Source organism: Lathamus discolor, chromosome 3 (assembly GCF_037157495.1).
Source record: "Lathamus discolor isolate bLatDis1 chromosome 3, bLatDis1.hap1, whole genome shotgun sequence".
Taxonomy (NCBI): domain Eukaryota; kingdom Metazoa; phylum Chordata; class Aves; order Psittaciformes; family Psittacidae; genus Lathamus; species Lathamus discolor.
Genome location: NC_088886.1, coordinates 105,054,725 through 105,080,731, shown reverse-complemented (window position 1 = coordinate 105,080,731; position 26,007 = coordinate 105,054,725). Strand labels below are relative to the sequence as shown.

General features: G+C 38.6%; 1 protein-coding gene across 2 annotated transcripts in view; it reads left to right on the top strand.

The window, feature by feature from the left end:
• Nucleotides 1-26,007, top strand: part of CTNNA3 (catenin alpha 3) — a 505,620-nt gene that overhangs the window by 396,549 nt on the left and 83,064 nt on the right. For both annotated transcript variants that reach the window (XM_065670947.1, XM_065670948.1), the window contains one exon: nt 22,059-22,210. In XM_065670947.1, coding sequence (XP_065527019.1) covers nt 22,059-22,210 — 152 coding nt within the window. The remainder of the gene's footprint in view (nt 1-22,058; nt 22,211-26,007) is intronic.

Below are 26,007 nucleotides of genomic sequence, written 5' to 3'. Positions count from 1 at the left end.
ATGGATTAAGACAAGTTTAATCTCTGGGACAGAGAGGTGATATAAATTTACCAGATATAAAATTGAACATGGATTTGAAAATTTCTTCCTGCATCAGAAAAGTTTTATAAGCCTGTATCTGTAACTGTGGATTTCAAATGTGTCCCTCTTATACTGAAATAGTAGTTCAGATCTTTTACAGATGCTCATTTGCTTAAGTTGTGTAAGTCTTGTTGATTTTCTTTGAAACCTTCACAAGTTTCAGTTACCCTTTATTTTTTTAAGTCCTTTCCTATGATTTTGTCCTAAAAGTGATTGTATTCTTCCTGACCCAGTGGTCTTCTGTATTGGCAGCATGCTTTAACATCATACTGTTTGCCATTATCAGTAATGAATTTTATTTGTTCATTTATTTATTTGTTTATTTCTTGGTCCCAAAATTGTTATTTTGGCCACATTCTAGAATCTCCTCTCACTTTCCAGGCCTTTCAGTGTGATCAGTTATGCAGCCTCCATGCTAATACTGGTCCGCTCCACCGGAGAAACAGAAATTTTCGGTATGGTACTTTATTAAATGTTTCTGTAGGATGGATTAAATGTGCTGCATTGCTTTTTCCTGGGAAAAGGTGATTTATCTTAGCAATAAAAGATAGGAATGCTGATACAAGTGCCCTTCCATCTTCTGCTTTTTATTTAGCTTTTCTATTTCTTACATGCTTATGTGCACAAGCTAAGGACTTTGCTAGATGTTTCATTTGCCTTTTTCAAATACAGTTTGTAGGCTTGTCACAACAGCTTATGCAAAATGAATGAGAGTTCTCTTTGTCCAGTAGGGATTGTCTGTTTTTTCCAGTTTAAGAATGTTACACTCTCTCTCATTCAAAAGGCACCTGCCAAGGGGAAAACATAAGAAGGCTTTGTGGTCTGTTTCTCCTGGCCACTCTGATGTTGATTAATTATGTTATCCTCTCCTGGCATGCCATGTAAGTTAACAGGGGAGAAAAGCTCTGGAAAACAGAGGGCTCTCAGATTTGCCAGGGGCCTAGAGCAGGTGACCTGTGAGGATAGTGAGAGATCAAGTGTTTGTGTGGAGGCCAAGGGGCAATCAAATAGAAGCCTACAACTTCTTGAGAGATGGTTAGAGACAATGATTTCAGGCTCGTCTTGGTAGAGACAGCACAACAAAGGGCAATGCCCACAGTATGCAGCATGAGAAGTTCGGTAGAACACGGGGCAGGAGAGGGAGTATTTCCTGTGTAGTGCAACTCTAGAAGAGAGGTGCAATGAGATTTTTGTTCTTTGGGGACATGCAGTGAGATTTCTCTCCTTTGAGGCTTTTAAGACCTAGGTAGCCAAAACTATGACCTGATGTAGTGTTGGTCTTGTTTTTAAGGAGGAGGTTGATCCAAATGATGTGTGGAAGTCATTTTCAAACAAAGTTTTACGATATTTTTTTTCCCTTGTGTTAGACACCAGCTGCATTCAGATGAGAGTAATTTTTTCTGGGAAATCGTTTTAACATGTGCATTCAGACTCTGCGGTAGCAATCTCAGATTCCCAGAGGACCATTCCTTCTCTTCCTTAGTGACTTTCTTTTTGTTAAAAATAGAGTGTTAGTACATGAGAACTTTTAGTGCAGAAGGGTTGTAGATAACCTCATTCTGAATCTACAGATTTCTCCAGAATGCTAATAAAAATTTCTTATATGAAGTACCATGTATATTAAGCGGAGGTGAAGCATAGCAAAGTTGCAAATGGATTCAGTCAATTGCTTGATTTAATCTCATACATTTCCAGGTAGGCAGATAAACATTTAAAGCCTATTGGTACTCTTTTTGTCAAAGTGTTTGTTTGCTCTGTAGTGTGCTCTTTTAAAACTATGTTGGCTTCTATTTTTCCCCGAGAGCTAAGAGTATGATTTTCAGCATTGCTCCAGATTTCTTCAAAACAGCACAGTCATCTTGTATTTACTCAAGTTTCCTTGCTTGTCTTGCTTATATATTGTTCTGTGAGGCAAATTAGTACATGTAGCTAAAAACACCTTCAGAGGTTATACCTTAATAGTGTTAGAAGTAATGTTAGTTTTATTCGGTGCATTTTTATTCAGTTTATAACCACTGTTAGTGAGTTGATAACTGATGTTCTTGAATTTTGGAGAAGTTACTCTTTCTGCATTGCAGGTTAGGAGGAAGTATTCTTGTAGTCAGCCTTTGTAAACTAAACTGCAAGTAAAGAACTAAAAGACCTTCTGGAACTTTTTCAGCCTTTCCATACTCTCTACATAGAAGTGAAATTAGGAGGAAATTAAACTAACACACACTTTCTTGTCTGTCAGCAGTCCTTTGCAATTGGAATTCAAAATGATTGTCTGTACAGAACAGTCAGACCTGTTACAGTTAATCATTCTCACTGTTTCTCTATGTTCTTGTACAGAACTTTCTTTACCTAAAGAACTTTTTCTTGTTAATAATACTAGCATTTGCACTAATACCTGTAAATGTTGATTAAGAAATTTAAGGTAAATACTGAGGAATGTATCAATAACATGTTATTGGTAGCTGACTGGTTAAGACAAGATTTCTGTAGGGGCAAAACACGAAATGCAAGATGAAATTGTTGTCAATATACTGAGTGCAAACAGCCTATTCTTGCTTTGAATGCTTTTTTTTTCCCTGGGATAAGATTCAAAGGAATGAGCAAGTTAAATAGTTTGACTGGGATTATTTCAGTATTCTACCTTTTTTTATTTTCTTCCTTATTTTATGTGGTAGCCCATCCTGATGTTTTCAGTAGAGAACTGGTAAACGAGAGTATCGTATTCTCTGTTTCTTCATCTTTTAGTAAAAAATGTAAGAAGGATAAAAGCAATTTTGTTAGGTTGTGTGAATAGTTTAATTCTTCATGTGAATCCTGTCTGATTTGGGGGCCATTGTGTACCTTGATCCTCTGCTCATTCTGTTGTATTTATGTTTGATCTTTTGGGCTTTCAGTCATCTTCTGATTCCCCTTGAAACAATTTTTAGAATGACTTTCCCAGTTGGTTTTAGATTTTAATTAGATATTAAAAAAATGCTCTAAAATGCATGTGGTAGATATAGTTAAATCAGTTTTGACAAGATAAAAAGATACACAGGTTCTATCCAAATCTTTGTGACAGCTTTTGAAAGGTTGACATGTGAGATTTTGGTCAAAGTCCAATAGGGCAAAGTCTGGCACAACTCATACCGCTTTGAGCAGAAGGTGAACTAGATAATGTTTTGAGTTCTTGAGTTGGGTTGGTTTATTTTTCCCTGGAGCATTGTCTGTATGTAGGAATTTTTGCAGAGCACCTGGTGATGCATTTTGATGCATATTTTGATGCTTATTCTACTTTTGCAGTCATCTGCTAAGAAGAAATTAACTTTTTTTTTTTTCCTCCTGACACTTGTTTCAGTGTGCTGAAATTGCTCCCTCTTGGTTTTATTTGTGTCATATTGGTGAATGGTTTAAGGCAGGTTTAGGGAACCTGAGCCTTTTCAAACCCATAACAAGCAGGAACCAGTAGAACTGGGTTCCTTAATAGCCGCATCCAGAGCTAAACTTGCTTTGTGAAAGAAGGTGCTCAAGCACAGCAGCACTGTTTTCTACAAAAGAAAGGTGTTCTTTGTTATCTTATATGTCTCTAATTGTCATTACTTTCTGTAGAGGGTTGTGGGTAAAATGGTTGAGTGTCGCAATACTGAAAATTTCTTCTCTGATATGCCTTTACGTTCAGGGAAGCCAGGTGTCCAGAGGCTGCTCTCCTGCTTGCAGCAAGAAAATTATGATCGCAGAATCACAGAATCACAGAATCCCAAGGGTTGGAAGGGACCTAAAAAGATCATCTAGTCCAACCCCCCTGCAAGAGCAGGGTAACCTACAGTACATCACACAGGAACTTGTCCAGGCGGGCCTTGAATATCTCCAGTGTAGGAGACTCCACAACCCCCCTGGGCAACCTGTTCCAGTGCTCTGTCACTCTTACAGTAAAGAAGTTCTTCCTGATGTTAACGTGGAACTTCCTATGTTCCAGTTTACACCCATTGCCCCTTGTCCTATCACTGGATATCACTGAAAAAAGCCTAGCTCCATCATCCTGACACCTACCCTTTACATATTTGTAAACATTGATGAGGTCACCCCTCAGTCTCCTCTTTTGCAAGCTAAAGAGACCCAGCTCCCTCAGCCTCTCCTCATAAGGGAGATGTTCCACTCCCTTAATCATCTTTGTGGCTCTGCGCTGGACTCCTTCAAGCAATTCCCTGTCCTTCTTGAACAGAGGGGCCCAGAACTGGACGCAGTATTCCAGATGCGGCCTCACCAAGGCTGAGTAGAGGGGGAGGAGAACCTCTCTTGACCTACTAACCACTCCCTTTCTAATGCACCCTAAGATGCCATTTGCCTTCTTGGCCACAAGAGCACATTGCTGGCTCATGGTCATCCTCCTATCCACCAGGACCCCCAGGTCCCTTTCCCCTTCACTACTTTCCAGCAGGTCAACCCCCAACCTGTACTGGTACATGGGGTTGTTCTTCCCCAGATGCAAGACTCTACACTTGCCCTTGTTAAATTTCATCAAGTTTCTCCCCGCCCAACTCTCCAGCCTGTCCAGGTCTCGCTGAATGGCAGCACAGTCCTCTGGTGTGTCAGCCACTCCTCCCAGTTTTGTGTCATCAGCAAACTTGCTGAGGGTGCACTCAGTTCCCTCATCCAGGTCATTGATGAAAATATTAAACAGCACCGGTCCCAGCACCGACCCCTGAGGAACTCCACTAGTCACAGACCTCCAGCTAGATTCTGCGCCATTGACCACAACTCTCTGCCTTCTTCCTTTCAACCAGTTCTCGATCCACCTCACTACTTGATCGTCAAGCCCACACTTCCTTAGCTTATCTGTGAGGATGCTGTGGGAGACAGTATCAAATGCCTTACTGAAATCAAGAAAAACTACATCTACCGCTCTACCATCATCCCTCCACCTAGTCACTTCCTCATAGAAGGCTATAAGGTTGGTCATACATGACTTCCCCCTCATAAAACCATGTTGGCTGTTCTTAATGACCCCCTCATCCTTGATATGCCTAGTGATGGAGTCAAGAATAAGTTGTTCCATCATCTTTCCAGGGATGGAGGTAAGGCTGACCGGTCTATAATTACCCGGGTCCTCCTTCTTGCCCTTCTTATAGATTGGTGTGACCTTTGCCATCCGCCAATCCTCAGGCACCTCGCCCGTTTCCCACGACTTACCAAAGATGATGGAAAGTGGCCTAGCAATGACCTCCGCCAGCTCCCTCAGCACCCGTGGGTGCATTCCATCCGGACCCATCGATTTACAGATGTCCAGTTTGCATAGCTGATCCCTAACCCAATCCTCATCTACCAAAGCAAACTCCTCCTTTGTCCTGACTCCTTCTGGGGCTATAGAAATCCGGGGCCCTCGGGGAGAGTCTGCAGGAGTAAAGACAGAGGCAAAGAAGGCATTCAGCACCTCTGCCTTCTTTATATCCTCTGTCTCCAGGGTACCCACTTCTTTCAGCAGTGGGCCTATATTGCCTCTTGTTTTAGTTTTATTTGCTATGTATTTGAAGAAGCCCTTTCTATTGTCTTTAACCCGACTAGCAAGATTGAGTTCCAAGGAGGCCTTAGCTGTCCTAATTGCCTCCCTACATCCTCTAACAACTGTCCTATATTCCTCCAAAGCGGCCAGCCCCTCCTTCCATAATCCATAGATTCTCCTTTTCCACTTGAGTTTGCCCAGCAGCTCCTTGTTTAACCACGCCGGTCTCCTAGATCCCTTACTTGACTTCCTACTCATTGGGACGCTCCGATCCTGAGCTTGGAAGAAGCGGTCCTTGAATGCTAACCAACTATCTTGAGCCCCTTTACCGCCTAGTACACTTTCCCATGAGACTTCCCTTAGCAGTTGACTGAAGAGGCCAAAGTTGGCCCTTCGGAAATCCAGAACTGTGGCTTTGCTAGGTATTCTATTCCTCCCACACAGGATCCTGAACTCCACCATCTCATGGTCACTGCAGCCAAGGCTGCCATTGACCGTCACCACTTCGACCAGACCCTCCTTGTTGGCGAGTACTAAATCTAGCAGCGCTGCTCCCCTAGTTGGTACGTCCACCATTTGCATTAAGAAATTATCATCAATGCACTCGAGGAACCTCCTAGACTGTGAATGACTGGCTGTGTGAGTCTTCCAGCAAACATCAGGGTAATTAAAGTCCCCCACGACGACTAAGGCATGTAGTCGCGAGGCTACTTCCAGTTGCCTGTAGAAAGCCTCATCAACTCCTTCGTCCTGATCAGGAGGTCTGTAATAGACCCCCACAACTGTATCACCCGTGCCAGTCAGCCCCTTGATTCGTACCCACAGACATTCCACTTGCTCCTCATCCGACCCCGGACAGAACTCAATACATTCTAGTTGCTCTCTCATGTAAAGAGCAACTCCACCACCTCGCTTTGCTGACCTATCTTTCCTAAAAAGGACATAGCCATCCATGACCACATTCCAGTCATGTGAACTGTCCCACCATGTCTCTGTAATCGCCACTAGATCATAACCTTTAGCCTGCACACAGACTTCTAACTCCTCCTGTTTATTCCCCATGCTGCGTGCATTGGTGTACAGGCATTTCAGGGAGCCAGTCCTAGTACCCTTTTTCCCCTGCGGGACAGGGTCTAAAAAGCTATCCTTTCCCACAAGTGAAACAAGAGATTGATAGTCCTCCTTAGCCCGCCATCCTTCAATCCCTAGCATGTTCCTCTTGGGCTTGTCCCCAACAGGCCCAGTTAAATCCCCTCCCCCCTTCCTAACTAGTTTAAAGCCCTGTCAATAAGCCCTGCTAACTGATGTCCATCTTTCATTACACTCAGAATTGTAGGAATTTCCATCCTAGATTCCTTTGTTTATAAAATCTTCTTCCTTGGCCTCTTTTTTCAGCTCAGTCAGATGGTGAGCTCACGCTTCAACACTTCTGACAGAAAGTCTTTAAAAGCATAGCTGTAATAAAAAGAGATCTGTGAGTCTGGAGATTGGATTGCTAATTTGGGTTTACAGTTGTATTTACGGCATAGATAGATGCTTGAATATGTGATAAATGTGTTTAGTTTGCTCATATGTACAGTTTGGTAATTGTTCACTGATCTTCTAATTACAATTATTTTATTCCCTTGTCAGAAAATAAAACCACTTTGGGTCAAGTTCTTATAGCAACCTTACATATTAAGATATGTTCTAAGTGTCTAAATTTGAGAACAATGTATACTTTTAGCATATTTAGGGGTGTAATAGGAGAGGCCCAAAGCTGTCCACATTGAGGATCCTCCTACAGGTTGTGTTAGTATGGTAGTAACTACTTCAGGCTCTGTCTCAAGCTGGGAACTATACTTAGAGATCATTTTTGTCTTCCTGCATGGGCATGAATGTGGTTTGGCCTCAAAATTTGGTTGTAGGCAGAGGTGCTGGACGGATGTTACCAGGACAGCATTTGCTTCCCGATCAGTCATTTCTTACCTTGCTGGAGTAGAAATGGTTGTCCAGAAGGTGGCATTGTGAAGGCTGCCTGTGAGTCATATTTGTCACTGGGCTGGGGATAACACAGAAGTTTGTATGTTAGGAGCTCTGTGACTTAGGGCTGGCTTTCCCTTCTTCTTTACCTTACAGGATTACTAGAGTTAACTCAGATTTAGACACTGTTTTCCTGATATTTTACGCTATCTGTTGCTCATCAGCCTCATGGCAATTTTGATTGTATTCTAAGTATTGTTGAGATAGGACTTTGAAGTTTTATGTCACTTGGAATTTAAACACTGTGGAAGTTGTCACTGTAGCTCACTGTTCTTGGCCTCCAGATCAAGTTTTTAGGGGATGTTTTTTGTTGTGGGGTTTTTTTTGTTTGGTGGGGGTTTTTTGTGTGTGTGTGGCGGGGGGGCTGCTCAAAGCCCCATCTAGCCTGGCCTTGAACACCGCCAGGGATGGGGCATCCACAGCTTCTCTGTGCAGCCTATAAAACTAGCATGTTCTAGCCTCAGAACTTAGATACAGGCATTTAATGACCTGCAGGTTGTTTGCAAGGAGGCAAAATATAAAGAGTGGACAGCATGTCTTGTGGCTTCTTTGAAGGCCCTCTTTCATAGAATCGTAGAATAGTTAGGGTTGTAAAGGACCTTAAGATCATCTAGTTCCAACCCCCCTGCCATAGGCAGGGACACCTCCCAAGGCTTTGTCCAACCTGGCCTTGAAAAATACTGTAGTTGTAGCCATTAGTTTTTATTTCTGGTATGCCATTTGTGTTTTGTAGTTAGGGTGGTAAATAGAGGGAGAAATTTGAAGAACACTGTTGCTGCAGTTTTTCTCTAAACCTGCAGATGCAACCCACCTCTCCTTGTGAAGCATACCCTTGTTCTCATGGGGAATTCTTTCTCACCACTTGGAATCCAATTCTTGCTGTCCCTATAGGATTATTGTTTCATTTAATACCAGTTTAAATAAGTATGCCTTGTGGCCAGCTGTAACAGTGTTAACATTCAGATTTGTTTTGATTCTTTAAGTTTATCTTACAGGTATGAAATAATCTAAGCTGCCGTTGGGAAACAAATCATTCATGTGTCAAGTATGCAGCTGATTTTATAGGGACATATTTTTACTGCCGAAGGCAACAAATACGGTAATTTTGTTTAGAAATTTATAGCAGTGTTTGGCAGAGGTGTATGCAGTGCTCTTGTTCCTGTTCACACATACCTACCTATGCATCTATCTAAACTTTACATTTCTAGCAAGGGATGGGCAGGACTGCAGTTACTGCTCCCATGTTTTGCCTGGTCTGGACCTTTCTTCAGTAACTGAGGGTGCTGGATATAGCCTTGTATTCTCTTACAGGCATGTATTTGGCTCAAGAGCCCATTATGTTTGGTACTCAAGACAGTATACACCCACTGCTTAATGCTTCTGTGTAGACAAATCCGTTTTTGTCATGTTTGGTAAACCACAGTCTCTACTCTGAAATATTACTTGTGAAACTCTGACATGTTACTATTTTTGTCATTGCAGAAGAGACATTCTGTGTGATGTCGCAAATTGTAAAAAATAGAAATACAGCTGCCTTTTTGCAAAGAAAAGTGCCTAGATATGAGAAATATTAAGAAGCGTCATACAGACCAAGCATGTTAGGGTACAAAGGGTTCCTTTGCAGATTTATGGCCTAGATGGTTTTCTGTAACATAAATGGATTTTCTGCCTTTTTCTCTGTAGAAAGCGTATTGTACTTAGGGGTTCAATGGCAGTTTGACATTGCAACTCAAACTAGAATAAGATGTGAAAGGTAATGGTATAAAACACTGGTTAAACTACTGTGTATTTAGTACTACTGTTACACTGAAACATGCATGCCAGTCTGTATCTGTCTTACTCATCTTAGACAAAAAATGTACTGATGCAGGATTAGATAATTTCTTCTTATTTTGTTTATTCTTATTTCTGTGTTTGGTGACCTTTTTGTAAATTGACGTATCGCTTGCTCTGCTATAAAAGTAGGGCCTGAAAAGTGTCTATAGTTACACCCCAAAGAGAACACAATAGGATGGAGAAAGTGAGGTAGTACTGTACCAGTCAGTATTGCTTGTTTGTTTGAAATAGAATTTAAATATCTTTGTTATAAAATTATTTGGAGAAATTCAGTTTCTCAGTTTGTCATTGAATTGCATCATTCTTTGTCCCTCAAAAAGTCTATTTGGTGGAAACATTACATTTGGCAAGGGGAAGAAATGTCTTAGAATTTCTTACCTTGTTGAATGATCTTTAATTTTTTTAGGTAATTTTATAATTGAAACTGATTCAAGAAATCCTTAAAAATATAATTTTAGTACTACTCCTGCATAGCAAAACATACATGGTTGGATTCAAGCATTCACTTGGTGTTCTTTCTGGTGAGCAGTGTGTTGTGCAGTAATTGGGACCAGAATGCAGAAGTAATCAACCTTGCAGCTTATGAAAGTAGTGTACTCCTTCACTGCAGCATTTCATACATGTTAATCTGAGATAAAGGGGTCTAGAACAAAATCCTTGTGCTGTTGAGTTCATGAAAAGTTACGTGGTGATCAGCCTGGAGAAGTCTGGTGCAAGCATCACAGACTTGTTTCTTTCCAAAACAATAATTTATTTTTATGGTCTGTCTACAGATACATGGAAAATGTAGAAACAAGTGTTCTTTGCCATTGTGTAATTGTCAAGCTTTCCTGTTATGAAGATGGTGACTCATTCCTATTACTAGGAAACATGACTAGCATTTTTCAGAGCACTGCAGCATATTAGAGACTAAGGCATTTGGACATTGTAGTATTAGATGTGTCCGAATATTACCAGTGTGCTTTCAGTGAGGCCTTCCCACATGCTTAACCCTCACCTCCCATTTGGGGGTGGGGGCAGCAACAAGACAACGTAAAAAAGCCAATATATGTCTCTCTTGATTCTTTGTACACTTTCATTTTGTTTTTAGAGGCAGTGTTAGTGATCTTATTTTCAAGATCACTATTTAGCTATTTGCACTTTAGGGAAAAGGTAGATATTAGTGTTTGTCCATTGATTTTATTGTTCTGATTAGCTTTCGCCAGTACTTCTACATGCTTAAATTGAATTAAATGTCATCATTATCTTCCAGATGGAAACAGTAGCTTGCCACATCCTACTCACTATAACAGTTTTTAATTGGAAATGAAATCTGATACTAGGTATTAAAAATCAGAGTGCTTTGTCTATCGCAACACAAGATTAGTGAAAAATCAGTGAGAGTAGCCTGTTGTTGCACTGATGTTTAATAAGAGTCAAGTGCTAGAAACAAGCTAATTAAAGAGTTCAACAGGTATGAAAGTGTGTATGTGTGTACATACAAGTTTATGCAGTTGAATAAAAAGTTACAGGGTTTAAAATGATTAAGTTACAGTTCATAGTGAGGAAAATCAACGAGGCCGGTTTTCTAAGACTCAGAAATTGCAGTCTGTCAGACAGAAGGTGAAACAATAATCCTTGAATACGGCTTTCTCTTCTAAAAAACACATTGTGTATTCAGAAACAATACTTATGTAGAATGTGTTTGCTATGTTACAATAGGTATATTTACAAACAGATTTACCTTATGCAGCAACAGATTGTTATTATTTCATTTGTCCTTTACTATCCAATGAAGCCTGAACTCTTTGGGCATTTTCTGAAGATGCTTGTATTACTTTCAAAAAAAGGAGAAGGTGCACTAAGAGTTACAAGCTCAGGGCATAGACCAGGGTAATGCTAACCAGTAATTTCTGGGGTGCAAAAGTAAATGTGTAGTTCACAGACTGTCAGTCTGCAGGTAGTCTCAGCATTCATAGGGGAATATATGAGGAAACCTGCATTTCAGTTGTGGCAATACTAATGTATAAAATCTTAGCAAAACCTGGGGTTGTGTTGCACATGGAGTAATAATATATTCCATGTCCAGGGTGTCTGTTTCCCAAATAGGTAGACTAATACAATGGTGAATTTATTGCATTAAGTGAAGTCTGTTAGCTTTTCAGTATTCCCCTCCAGATCAGGCTTAATAAGATTTCTATTTTAGTTTCTTTTTGAATGCTCTTAAATGACTTTAAATATCTTTGAAATAACCTTTTAAAAGGTCAGTCTTTTTAATTACTAAAACAGTGTTACCCCAAAATACCCCTTAATATACTTTGTTAAGCATAATTCTTATTACTTCAAATTTCATAGAAATTATCATTCTAAACATGAAACTAAAAGAAAACATGTTAATAGAGAAGTCTGACTGGTTTAAGTTTTTTTGCTAATTCCCAACATTCTTTAGCTGAAGCAGTATATAGCATAATGCTTATTCAGTAGAAACAACCAAGTTCCACAGAATTGGTGGTTTGCGGGGGTGTGTGCTGCGTGTTTCTCCACCTAAATTACTGAAAAGCTGTTCTCTGTTCAGGTAATCTCTCTTACATATAATGAAGGGACTACCCCATAGGAAGACCTCTGTTTCCTCTTAATGGTTTGTACGTTTCCTTTGTCCTGTTCAGTACATTTGAACAATACCAATTTGGGATTATTTATTTGTTCAGCAGCCTTTAGAAATTGCCTGATGTGGTAGCTGGCTCCCTGCTCTTGCTGTCAGAGCTTTGGCTTTGGATATAATAAAGCCAGTGAAGAAAAACTTCATTAGAAATCTGTGGTAACAAATTCTAGTCAGAGAAATGGAGGCTGCAATTTACAGTCATTTTAAGCGGTTCTAAATGCAGCTTTTATTGACAGCAGTGGTGCCCGCCTGCCCCATCTGCCTTTTCATGCCACCTTCCTTGTTCCAGTACTAGCACGTCAACTATCTGGCCTGGTAGCAAGTTGGACTGGAATATTGAGCCACCTCAATACTAGCTTGGCAGCTGAAAAAATGAAACCTTGAACTGCTTCAGTTCATTGAACTTTGTCATCATGCTGCTGTATGATCACTAGTTTTGAAGTAAGGGTGTATATATGGAGGTTCCGTGGTAGTCTGCAGTTGGACTGAAGGCAAGCTGAACTGAAACCCTATGTGCCCCATGAAATTCACTAATGAAAAGTAATCATGCTTTTTTTTTTTTTTTAGGTACATATTTAGGGTATTTACTAGTCTTAGCTTATATGTATCACGTCATTCAGTTTATTGCAGATGCCTCTAAATTAAACCCACTTAGGCTAAAGAAGGTCATGCTTTTCTGTACTGTGAACTGTGTTTAGGGCAAGTGGATATTCCCGCAGCAAATAAAGGCCCTGCAATAGCAGGGCACTGATGAGATAAGACAGGCCCACATGGTCCACTCTGTTTGCAAAGAAATGCAAGAAAGTCCTAAAATTCTTCACTAGTATGACCTAGGGGGAAATGTCTTTCTCATCTGAGATCTCATGGTTACTCTGTCCTTGAGCATGGCAGAAAAACACAGTGAGTAGAGAGATTTAAAAGAGTACATTATTTATGTGATCTGGAGCTATCTTTCTGCTCTTTTAGATGCTGTGACCTGCCTCAAATACCTCATATAGGGAAATCAGTCTACACCCTCAAAAACAAATCCACCTCTCTCTGTGTTGGGGTTTTTTTTCTGGACATTTGTGCAGTGAGGGGAAAAAGATCCCTTTAAGCCACCGCTGAAGTCTTGAAACATGATGTTTAATTACAGGGACTGCCTAAATTCCCAGCTGCAGTGTTATGTGCATTTGCCAGGCTGTGCAAGGACTGTGGAGAGAGCACTTGAGGGAGGGGAAAGTCCAGAGGCTCCCATACCCTTACCTGTCCAGTGTGCTTACAGAGTAACAGTGACTTTGTATATACCTAAATTGTCATGGTGCAAATGAAAATCAGTGTATGTTTTCCAGGTAGGAAGTTGAATCACTTGTCATGGGTGTGTTTAAAAGAGGGATAAAGTATGACCTTTTCAAAATTAAAAGCAGCAGTTTACTCAGTTGCCATTCATTAATAATGCTGCCAATAATTAGGTCTCACCTATTATCAATAATTTCTCAGATTCAGGACAGTTAACTCTTAAAAGTCTTACCCTAGCTGTAAAGATGTAATATCACAAACCTGCTATCATATATTTACAGCTTATATGTAAATATAAATGTAAACATATGGATAGATTATAAATAAACATTCCATGCATTTATATATATGTATACCTATTTTTCTAAATATTTATTTTATATGCATTTATTTGTATGCTTAGCTGTGTGGCTGAAACCAGGACACTGTTAATAAATGATTGCTGGTTATGCCAGTATTACATCTTTGCAAGTGCATACAGTGTTGCAAAATGCTTATACACTGTTTCTGGTTTCACTGTTTCAGTATGCTTGTGTTTGGCTTAAGGAGAAGCAAATACAGTCATACCTTCCTTTTAGTATGCAAATTCTTTTTATGTGCAACAGGCCTCTGCCTTGGCTACTTCATGTTCTGTTACACTTTAAGGATGCAAAAACTTCAGCATAAAATACTAAATCCCACAAAGATAATTTATAGTTACTTATGCTCTAAATAGTCACGGAGGGATGGGCACAATGGGCGATTCAGAGATCTTTTCTCTCAGATTTATTTCATTCTAAAAAGAGTGGATCATGTAACTGAAGCTTCTGCCAGAAGTCCTTGTGTTTTGGATGGTACGCCGTAACCAGTGCAGTTGCCTTAGTTTAGATGGGTTTCATTTTATTTACTTATTAGTTTCTTGTGTAACTTTGTATATTTTGGATTGAAATGGCATTAAGAATAAAGGTAATACTTGGCAGTAAAACTGGGTTACTGGAATATATGGTGTTCTTACTACCTGAAATTTTTAGATACCAATCCAGAAGAAATTTGAAAAAGTTTTAATTTTAAATTGCAAGAAGTACAAATTCTTCTTTGGTCTCAAAGAGCAAAATGCAGTAAAGGAGTACTAAATACAGACTGTTAGTTAATTAACTAGATTTCTTATTTACGCTAGCATTACTCTATATTTAAGTGGTAGCTGTGTTTTTGATCTTTTCAACCATATCTTGCTTATACTTCACTTTAGCTGAATTCCCGCAACTGGAAAACTATTTAAATCCTCTGAAAGCAAACTCTATACTGATCACAATGACTTTGATGCTCAGTGATCAGATTATGGGAGATAATAAAGTATTTGAGATACACACCACTTGCCACAACTATCTGCTTATGCTGCCACAGGAGGACTCATTGGAAATTCTTGTTGGAAGATGAAGGACATCCTTAAAGAAATCTTTCATTCCCATGAATAAATTCTGTATTAGTTCAGTTTAGTATCATGTACAATTCCAGGATATAGTATTGAAAAGCATCCTCAGAAGGGTAGAGTTCAAGCTTCTATTCCTTTTAGTATGCCGCTTCCTTAGCGCTCAAAAAAATAAGTGCAATAAAAATTGAACTCAAGGTATGCAGACAAGCACAGAGGAAAATTGAAAACACATACAGAGAAGAAATAGTGAATTACCTTATGACAAGAAAAAAAGATTTAGTTTTTCCTGCTGGAAGAGTAACTGTTGCTTTGCTTCTTTACTACTTTTTTTATTTTATTTTATTTTGATTATATTTTCCTTTTGGGTTTTTTTTTTTTTTTTCCCTTTACCACTGTTGGTTTTATTGACTGTTAATCTGAGGGATGAAGCTATTCTTATACCCTTGCTGCTTACCTGTAATATTTACCTGGTGTCAGAATTTAAGTGTACATGGCAACTCTTTATTTCCTTTCTTGTATAATCTTCTTCCTTTAAATAGGGAAGTCCAGGAGAGTGTTAAAAAAGTATCGTCTACTAGCTGGCTGTTACAAGGATAAGTTTCTGTTTTCTAACCAGCAGCTCCTGATAGGTTTTGCCTACAGAACTTTAAAGCATCAATGGTATATTTCTCTGAAACTGGAAATCTTGAATTTTCACTCTTAAAAAAGGATTTTTTTAATTTCAGATTTGATGGACAATACTGTTCCTTTATATAGGAGAGAGTGTGAGTTAACTTACTGCAACATACAGGGTCAAACCAAAGGCCAGTATCCATCCTGGTGTGATCCCAGACCTGCTGAGATCAAAGCAAGGCATGCTATTGTATGAATAGAGCTTAGATCAGGTTCTCAAATTTCAATAGAATCATAGAATCATAGAATAGTTAGGGTTGGAAAGGACCTTAAGATCATCAAGTTCCAACCCCCCTGCCATGGGCAGGGACACCTCACACTAACCCATCCCACCCAAGGCTTCGTCCAACCTGGCCTTGAACACTGCCAGGGATGGAGCACTCCCAACCTCCCTGGGCAACCCATTCCAGTGCCTCACCACCCTAACAGGAAAGAACTTCTTCTTTATATCCAATCTAAACTTCCCCTGTTTAAGTTTTAACCCATTACTCTTGGCCTGTCACTACAGTCCCTGATGAGTAGTCCCTCCCCAGCATCCCTATAGGCCCCCTTCAGATACTGGAAGGCTGCTATGACGTCTCCACGCAGCCTTCTCTTCTCCAGGCTGAACAGCCCCAACTTTCTCAGCCTATCTTCATACAGGAGGTGCTCCAGTCCCCTGATCATCACAGTGAAAAACTGAGTTCAGTTTTTCAGTGTATCTTATAAAGACCATTTTTGGAAGGCTTAGAATCATCTTGTTCAGGTAGTTTGGTCTTGCCAGCAGTGAAAGCTTTACTACCATTCATGCTGCTTATACTAACAGCTCCCTCGTAGAGCTTTGGCAGCTAAATTTACCTTTAGATGTTATTCTGGAGAAACTCTGGAAGTTTCTTTGGTTCAAAATTGCACTGTAAGCATTAGCAATATAGATTTCTGGGGTTTGTTTTCTCTGTTGCACTGAAGTATTTTTATAAAAATACTACTAATGATCACTCGTGCTTGAAGTTAGCATTTTCTGTTTTGGATTGAGAGCTTTGGATTCATGTATTACTGGGTTAGTTCCAAGGAGCCCTCTTGGTCTTGAAGGCAACCTAAGTTCCTTCAGGCTGATGTTCAGAAATGGGGAGATACATGATGATGTTCTGAAGACTATTTTGCAGGATTGTGGGTGCCCTGAGATCAGTTTCTTAACTTTTAGTATCAACAAATGACAGCTTTTTTTTTTTTATCTGAAAGAAGTCCCTTAAAAGGATTTTTCAGGTGCACTCTTACCCCTCTGGTTAAGAATGGTGATATATCAATTACTTTCAAGAGGGTTTTTTGTCAAGAGGTATCTTCTGGAGACAAAAGACTGCCTTTGTGGTATCCTGAGCTACAGCAGAGAGTTTTGGCTTCAGGAGTTGTGGCATTTCTTGGTTTGGAGACCTGTTAGGTCTTCCTGTGATTTTTGTATCTTCTTGCTGACATGATGACAAGCTGAGGTCACTATCAAGACATGAGTCCCTAGGGTTTTTGCCGTCTTATTGCCTAAATGGTGGATGGTTTTCAAGTTTTCAGTGGAGCTGTTCTTTTCTCCTTGTAGGCTAAATAATACAATGGCAGTGGGCTGAAAGATTAATGGTTGAAACATGTGGCTTAGCACAGGTCTAGGTTGCACTCTTCTTTTAACTTGCCTGCCTGCAAATGTTTTATTTCTGTGATCTGTGATCATGATAGTTTCATATTAGTTTCATTCATTATCCTTTTAGGCCTTACATGACTAAGCTTTTGTTCTTTGCGTCTTTTTTTTTTAGAATCTCTCTTCTGGTGGGCTTCTGGAAGTTCTCATAGGGCTTTTTCCTTCTGTTAGAATCCTCATTCATCAGGAATAACTAATCCTGGTTTGATTACCTTTAGGAGGAAAAACATTTTTTAACTCAATCTTGACCACATTTAAAATAAAAGAAAAAGCTCTTCTTTTGTAGCTGTTACTTCAACTAACTGTTAAGGATGGAGATTCTAGTCTTAGAACAAATCCTCATGCCATTCTTGTTAAATACTCCTGCAGTCATTATTCACTTCGATATTAGAGGTTCAGTTTAGGTACTAACTTTCATGTGCTTCATTAGTTGAAAGTTTTCATTCACTTGGGTATTCTGTATTTTTGTATATTGACAAAATAAACTTTGTAGGAAGGCTGGTCATGTTTTCATATCTCCTACCAACAGTTCTGTGTCTCTGAGCACAGATGTCATCTCTGGATGGCTGACTGCCCAACAAAGTATTATTCTTTGTTGAAAGGTCATTGAACTTAAGTTTGAGCAATAGCTGTGGCAGTCTTGCAGTCTGCCTGTAGCTGGGATCTGTAGGTCTGCCACAGAGAGCTTCATTCATTCATCTGGGTTCTGCTTTTGTTTCCATTTCAAAAGTGCCTTTGAAAGAGCAGTTTTTCAGTCTTCATTCTAGTGGGAGCTCTTGAGCCTTTTCCCAGTCTATTTACACCATACAGTAAGTTGCTCACGGTGTTTATACATACAGAAAAACATTGAAGTTGAAAGCTTAGCTACTTTAAACAAATTAATTTTTTTGAGATAAATTGTGTATATGTTCATTCAGTAATCCGCCACATCTCCTCTCCTTTGACATCCTTAGAGAAACTGTGGCATTCTGACTTGAGAGAAACTGCAAAGGAGAAAAATGCCCTGCCTGTATAATTCCAGCATAATAAGCACAAGCGATGGGATCTGGGGATTGTCCTGTAGAGATGTCAGAGTACCAAATAGTCCTGTTTCAGTGCTTGAGTATAAGAAAGATGGAAAATAAGTAATCTGTGTTTATCTTTTTATGAAGATGCTTCCCGTTTCTTCACTATCCTCGTCAAATAAATGAAGCAAGGGTTTTGTTGTGATTTTTTTTCCCCAGTTAAAAATCATAAACATTTTGATTTTTTTAAATAAATAAATGAAAGTAATTCTTTCTTTTTTATCAGTAGTAGGAGGTCATGTCTGTCCATGTCTGTTACATTCATTTTCTTAAGGCATTCTTTAGAGTGAGTGTTGCATATGTGTGGACATTTTAGCTGTGGAGACTGTTTCTTTTTCAGTATCAAGCTGTGTTGATCGCTGATGAAGTGATGGTAATCACTTAACATGACTTCATTAAAAGGTGTAAGTAGAATGGCTCATGTTTTCATCTGTTGTCACTGGCCTTCTGCAAAGTTGAAAAACAGTTGTCCTGATGAATCTGTTACTAAAAACAACAGAGTTGCCAACTGGAATAAAATGATTAGTGAAGCTTACTTTTCTGTATTACCTAATGTGATTGTGACATATAGATGTGATAGCCTCAATTAAGAGCTGGGCTGTGACAGATATTAAACTACCAGCAGGATTCCTTAGTTGTTTTTGGTTGAAGACAGGAAAAGTATTAGAAGTTGATACTCAACTTGCTTGGACCTTAAAGGGTTAATCTTTATGGACTTGGCTAAGCCTGGCAGATAATGAACTGAGCTGCACATTCTATGCTAAGCAGTTTAGATAATAGAAAATTGTTAAGTAGGAGAAGAATAGGTGTCCCTGTAAGCAAGATAGAAACAAAGGGCATTGGCCTAGGCTCTGTTGAAGCAAACTCTGGTAAATTTTGGTAAAAGAAAAATATTATTAATGAGATTCAAGACATTATTTAAATATATACATAACTTTTCCATGAAATTTAATGAACTTGTCATGCTTGATTTAAAAAGATATGCATATGACTTTTCTGGGAAATTTGATGAATACGTATGTATTATTACCATATAATGCTTGCTTTGGGAACATCAGGTAGACATGTTAGGTGGAAGGATCACCCATGTCTTCAGTGCTGCAAGAAAGAATGCGCCTGCTTTCTATGATCTCAGCATCACAACTCTTAGAGTTTAAATTGCCAACTTTTACGGTATCAAGGTCTAAAAAGACATGGCCTACAAAGAAAGCCAAATAGTATTTTTTGTTTAAAACAAGAGAAGAATTAGGTTAGAAATTATGAATTTTAAAATATATAAGCTTAACTTCAAGAAGAGCGCAGAACGTGGTTTGGTGGTGTGAAATCTGTAAGTTAGTTTGGGACATGACACTTACGAGCGGTATTGGTATTTGCCAAAATATCCTCCTCCTTTCCACTCCTTCCCCCTCAGGAGAGGCAGGATTACAGATGTTCATGTTTTCACTGGTGGGGTGGGGGGGAAGAGGATGGGGAGGAAGGCAAAAATAAAAATTTGAAGTTTTCTTCCAAAATCTTTTAATACTAAAATCAGAAAAAAACTAATACTACTTCTCAGCTTGCAATTTTTCATTTGACTTACAACTCAATTTGTTTAATTTTTCTTTGCTTTTGAAAGATTGTAAAAATAATCTTGTCCAATCTGTTTTTATTTATATCCACTTTGCTGTATTTAGGCTGCTTAGAAAAGTAAAGCAGAATACAGCAAAGATGCATGTTAATCTAATTCTGCTCCACTTAATGTAGTATTTCAGAGTGGTGCCTGGACTATTAGAGGATTATGAAGTATTTTTGAATGCCAGTGATCCGTGGATAAGAGCTTGTATGCCCACTGAAAACTTTTTTAAGTAGTCATTTGGTTGGGAACTCGAAAATTAAATACATTCCATGCAGTCAAGAAAAATCTTGGATTTGAGGGAATTATCCAATCAGATACAGGGTAAATGACCAAACAATAAAAACTATTTTATAATAATTTAACAGCTGAAGTGTACTTTTATACTTCATTAGCAGATTGTTATGCACATATTTTAGAATTACAGTTTAGTCTTGTGTTTTAATTGTCTGTGTCTAAAAATTATCTTGACGCAAAGCAACCATCTTAAATATGTTTCCGAAGTGAAGCCACTGAGATCATATTTCTATAATGAAGTGCTGCCTGTGGTTTAGCACTGTCTCAACCAGTAGAATACGACCTATAGAGTATGTATCTGGGTAAAATCCTTTTTCATAAGCAATGTATTCATTCAGACAAACAAATATACTGTGATAATGAGTTTGGTCTCAGAAGGAATTGTAAAAAGGCCATTAATAAGCATGTGGCATCAAGATGAAACCTGACTAGATAAATGAGAAGAAATTGTCCTGTAAAAGTGGGCTGGAGGTAGTTAGTAGCCACTGAAAATGCTGCTGGTAAGCAGGAAGTCTGTGCTTTACAGTACTGCACGTATATGACATACAATGTACTGAGAAGTAAGGATGTCCGAGACTGGGAAACACGTCATGGTTTTCACTATACAAATGGAAATCTTGAATTCCTGGAAGCTTCTTACATTCTCCTTTGCAGCAGTTTTACTACAGATGTAAAGAGCTGAATGTTTATGTTTATGTAAATGTATGAGGTGATGGACCAGTTAAAAGTTGCCACGGTTGCAATTATTTTGATGGTCTATGGGCCAAGATCTTTGTTTAACAGAGAAAAAAAAAAAAGTTCTGAAATTGTATATTTGAGAGTTGTGGTTTTTTGTTTGTTTGTGTTTTTTTATGGTTTTGTGTTTTGTTTGTTTGTTTTGGTGGGGTTGTTTGTTTTTTTTCCCCATAAAGCACTGAATAAATAGATGCTGCTCTCCCTAATTGATAATTTGGTTGCTAATGAAAAACGTACCTTGTCTTTTTTTCCATGCTATTTAAGGAAGCTGTTCTTCTCACTGACGTTTTCAGAAAGCAGGGTGATTCAAGTGATAACTGGAAGAGGGAAGAAAGGATTTTAAATATAATACTTTTCAAATTAAATGGCACCTACTTGTCTCACACTTGTGGAGACCAGTTTTACAGAAGAAGATGAATCTTCCCACTGGCACTGAATTAACTCAAGTTTGATATTTCTAAAAACTGACATATGAAGTAACTGTTCTGAATTCTAGAAAGAAATAACTGAGCTTGAAGACAGTGAGATCGCTGTAACTTGAGTGAATCTAAATGTCTCCAAGCATTGTGTAGGTTTCTCCATGTAAAGTTAGGGGTTAAAGCATTATTGAGTCATCTTTCCTAATATTTAAAGTATATGTTACAGGTTTTCTAATTCAGATAGCTTGCTGACTTTGAAGCTTTGTCAGTATAAAAATTTATTACATGATTCAAAATTTTCCTGAAGTGGTTTGTAATTAAGGTATTGGTAGTACTGCTTTCATGTGGTATGAGTTCATGAATTACATAGCACATAATAGTGGAGGAAGGGACTGAACACATATACTTGTGTTTGAAACCAGCACATTGCCTGAGAAAGTTTCTGTTCCATGTTCCATTCTTATTCATACTGAATATTACAGAAGTTGAGTTGTCCCTTTACTTTCCTTTTTTCTGTCTTCAGTTGTTGCAAATGAGCTTGATGTGTACTTGTTTGAGGTCCTTCTCTGCGTGATGGATTTTCCAGCTGTGTTCTCTCTTCACTCTATATTCTGTGTGTTGGGTTTACTTTGCTTTCAATTGATGATCAAGAGAGATATAGTGGTGCCAGGTCACCATGCAAAATAAGGCCAGGACATTGTGGGTAAAGTACAAGGTAATATCAAACTGTCACAAAAAATGTGATTTGTTTGATTCAGTCAGACGAGGTAAACTGCCTTGGTAAATACATGTTACAATTGCATATTTTATCTTTTTTATGCTCACTGAATTTTGTTTGTGTTTTGTTTTTTGAACAGTGATTCCGGAGTTTATAAATCAAGTAAATATTGCATTGGAGAGCTTAAGTAAGAACACAGTGCATCTCTTTGATGATAACCAGTTTGTGGACATTTCTAAGAAGGTGTATGATACAATTCATAACATCAGATGCTCAGTCATGATGATTCGGGTAAGTTTTTTATTTATTAAATATCCATTTCTAAGATAGTTCAGGACATCAGGGCATTTTCAGGATAACTTAGAACTGTGTATGCGAACTGTGTAAACTCATATCCCTATTGAACTGATCTGGGAAATCTGGATTACAGTGAAACAGACATGATTATAGTTCAAGAAGACTAAAATTGCATTGAGTACTAGATCACAATGTCGCATTGAAATTTGCTTTGTTCTTTATAAATACTTATTTATATTTTGTTGGTAGAGATCTTCATTCACTTAATTAATTATCAACTTGTGATTACAAGCCAAAATCCGTTTGTAATTCTTCAACTTTCACCTTATTTAGTGGAATGTAGGAACAGAGATTCAGGTGATCTTGATAATCTCCTTTTAAAGTTTTGTCAGCTTCACACACTTAACAGCCTGATTTCTATCAGTCTTACACAATCTCAATCAATGTACCAATCCTGGTGCTTCCCGGAAGTTGAAGAAGATGCTTCAGAACACCTTATTTTTAAAATCTGAAATAGAGTTTTGTCATATGCAGAATTTCCCCCAGATATCTTCAGCCCACAAATCCCATTTCAAATGATAATACGACTCAGCTGCACTATCTATATGCTCAGCAATTTATTTTTAAACAAAATTAAGCACTAATAAAAATGGAAATACATTTTTCAAATGAAGCTTGTCTGCTGCACTGTCTTTTCAGTTGAAAGAAAGAAACAGATTTCAATTTTCTTTTAAATATAAAAAAATATTACAGACTAGCATGACCAGCAAATTAAGGGAGGTAATTGTCTCCCCTGCTCTACTCTGGTATGACCCTGCCTGGAGTACTGCATCCAGCCCTGGAATCCTCAGCACAGGGAAGACGTGAACCTGTTGGAGGGAGTCCAGAGGGTCAGAAAAAATGATGAAAGGGCTGGAGCCCCCCTCCTATGAGGAAAGGCTGAGAGTGTTGGGTTTACTCGGCCTGGAGAACAGAAGGCTCCAGGGCAGCCTTCCAGTACTCAAAGGGGGCTTACATGAAGGATGGGCCTACTTTTTAGTACAGCCTGTAGGGATAGTACAAAAGGGAATGGTTTTAAACCAGGAGGACAGATTCAGACTCGATACAAGGAAGAAATATTTTACAGTGAGGGTGGTGAGACATTGGGACAATTGCACAGAGAGGCAATTGCACGGTCAGGCTGGATGGGACTCTGGGCAATTTGGTCTAGTGGAAGATGTCAGTGCTCGTTGCAGAGGGCTTGGACTAGGTGACCTTTAAAAGGTCCCTTCCAGCCCAAACCATTCTACGATTCTAATATGCATTAGTGAGTCTTAATGTATTGTGGTGTATAACTTAAATCCTTTCAGTAGGAATTCCAATCTGCAAAATCTTTAACATGTCTCATCCTTAGTGCAGTTGTCAATTATGAAATTTTGGTTAGGACATCAATTTTTTTCTAGATCAGGTAAGCTTTATTTAATGCCTTTGTTGCTTGTCCTGTCATCCCTTAGTAACTCAGGGACTCCGGGTTTTTCTTTTTTTTAAAGATTACAAAGTTGTTTCTCTCTGTTCCTCAGTGAGATCTGAGTCTTCTGTATGTTCAGTCTTCTTGGGCTTGATCATGACTGACTACTTTTTTAGAGATTAATTTTGGGGAAATTCATTGAGGAGTAACAAAGCTTCAGTAACTGCTCTGTGGGAAGCTCTGAGTATATATTCTTACAGTCCTCTGTGATGTGTATATATGTGTGGACAGTCACTCAGAAAAGAAAAGGATGCTCTATCTCCCTGTACTACTTTCTGAAGCATGAGGGGAAAATACTTTCACCTGAAAGAGACTGCATGTATGCATAACTCATAAGTTCACAATGTATGTGTACAGCGGAAGTGCATAGTGCATCTGTAAATTTATAAGTCATTGCACCGCACCTAAATTGACAGCATTAATATGAAGATTTCTGTTAGTGCCATCTTCCACTTCTGCTTTGCAAGTGCAATTTGACAATGCAAGAAGAAGCAAAAGTTACCAGAAATTACCTTGTTGGCTATATCTGAAGCTGTAGGTAGCAAAGAGCAGATGCTCTTCCTCTTGTGAGCCTGCCTCCACCTGTGCCGAACCTCTCATTATCAAAAAAAAATATGTGTTTGCCTCAGAAATCAATGTAACTTGAAGTGCATTCAGCTATATTTGAATGTATTCAACAGCCCAGCAATTGCAGTCCTCACAAAAGCTCAGGAGATCAAAAAGAAATTTATTCATTTAAAGGGACATGTGCAGCTTTCTACTTAATGAATACCATTATTCAGATACTGTCATGCGAGGGTGTTTTGGAGGTTTGGTGAATTGATATTCAGCTACTCTACCATCCCTTTGAGATACTGACTGCCAGCACAGAGAGAGTGCGGAGGAAATCCTGGCATTAATTTTTTGAGTAAGGATGCATTTGCATTCCTAATTAGATATGTTCCAGACAATGCCAGTTTCATTTCAGTCTGCCTGGAAGAAGTTTTAGCAAATCTGATGGTTATTCAGATGTATGCTGTTACCACAGCTGCCGAGGTGAGGGAATAAAAGTATTCCATGGCCAGCTTATAGGGGCTTATATATACAGTGCCAAAGAACAATGGATTGCCAATTACAAGGCACTGCACAACTGAATCAGGGAAAGAAATTGTTAATAAAAATATAATAGAGAAGTATAAATGAATGAGGACAGTGATCCACAGGGGGCATTTTTTCAAAATCAAAATAAAAGCAGAAACTCTCCAGATCACTTCCTCAGGAAGGATTTCAGGCATCTAATTACATAGAGAGAATGTTTTTAAAACTGGAGTTCCTAAATGTAAAATGCTGCCAAATGGTATGGTTAATGCTGATAATCAGATCTGCTTTTCAATGTCCAAACTTAGCCATAGATGCATAAAATGTTCATTCCAGTCCTGCAGGTATAATGTGGATAACACTTGAGAGCAACTAGATAGTAGAAGGTGTGCTGCACTCATGAGCTGAAATAGAAATGCCTCTGGAGCTGCAGGATGCTTCCCTTGAGCTGCTTTAATTGTTTCACTCACAAGGATTAATTCACCCAGTGGTAGCTGTTGATTTGGAATCATGAGATACTTGATCCAAGGCATACAGCTACATGTCCTTCTCAGTGTCTATGTTCCTTAGTCCTTATTTTACTCTTGAAGCATCTGATTTTTCTGTAAGTGTAGAGGCTTTGGGAGCTTGATCTTGCACAGGAACATTTGAGCATTATCTGGATAGTGTTTTAACCACAATACTGCTGTTACAGAAATTAATTAGGGTAAATAGTAGAATTAAAGACGAGAATTCTGCCATGTGAAATATATGGAAAAGTCAAAGGAAACAGGTTGACAGTCTTTAAGACTATGTATTAAATGTTGCAGAATATTAAGACTGATGCTAGAACTTAAAAAAAATCTGCTATGTGAAAGCATAGTTGCTTGAAGAAAATCAGACAGTGGATTGAAGTAACAGCTAATAGTATTCCATTAGAACATTAAAAACAGTGGAAAGTTGTAATAACTTCAAGTGAATAATAACTACTCATAGCTAAAGCAGTAATAAAGTCATCTTAACAGAAATACATCAAGAACAGTGGAAGAGAATTCACCAAGTTGAAGTTTCATGGAATCATTTTCCATGTTTTTATTGGAAGATAAACAGGCCTGGGAAGTCATCTCATATTGTAGAAATATTTATATTTACATCTGGATTAGCATCATAAACTGTATTGTGAGGCTGTATTGTAGATGTCTCATCAAAATGCTCTATACTGCAATAG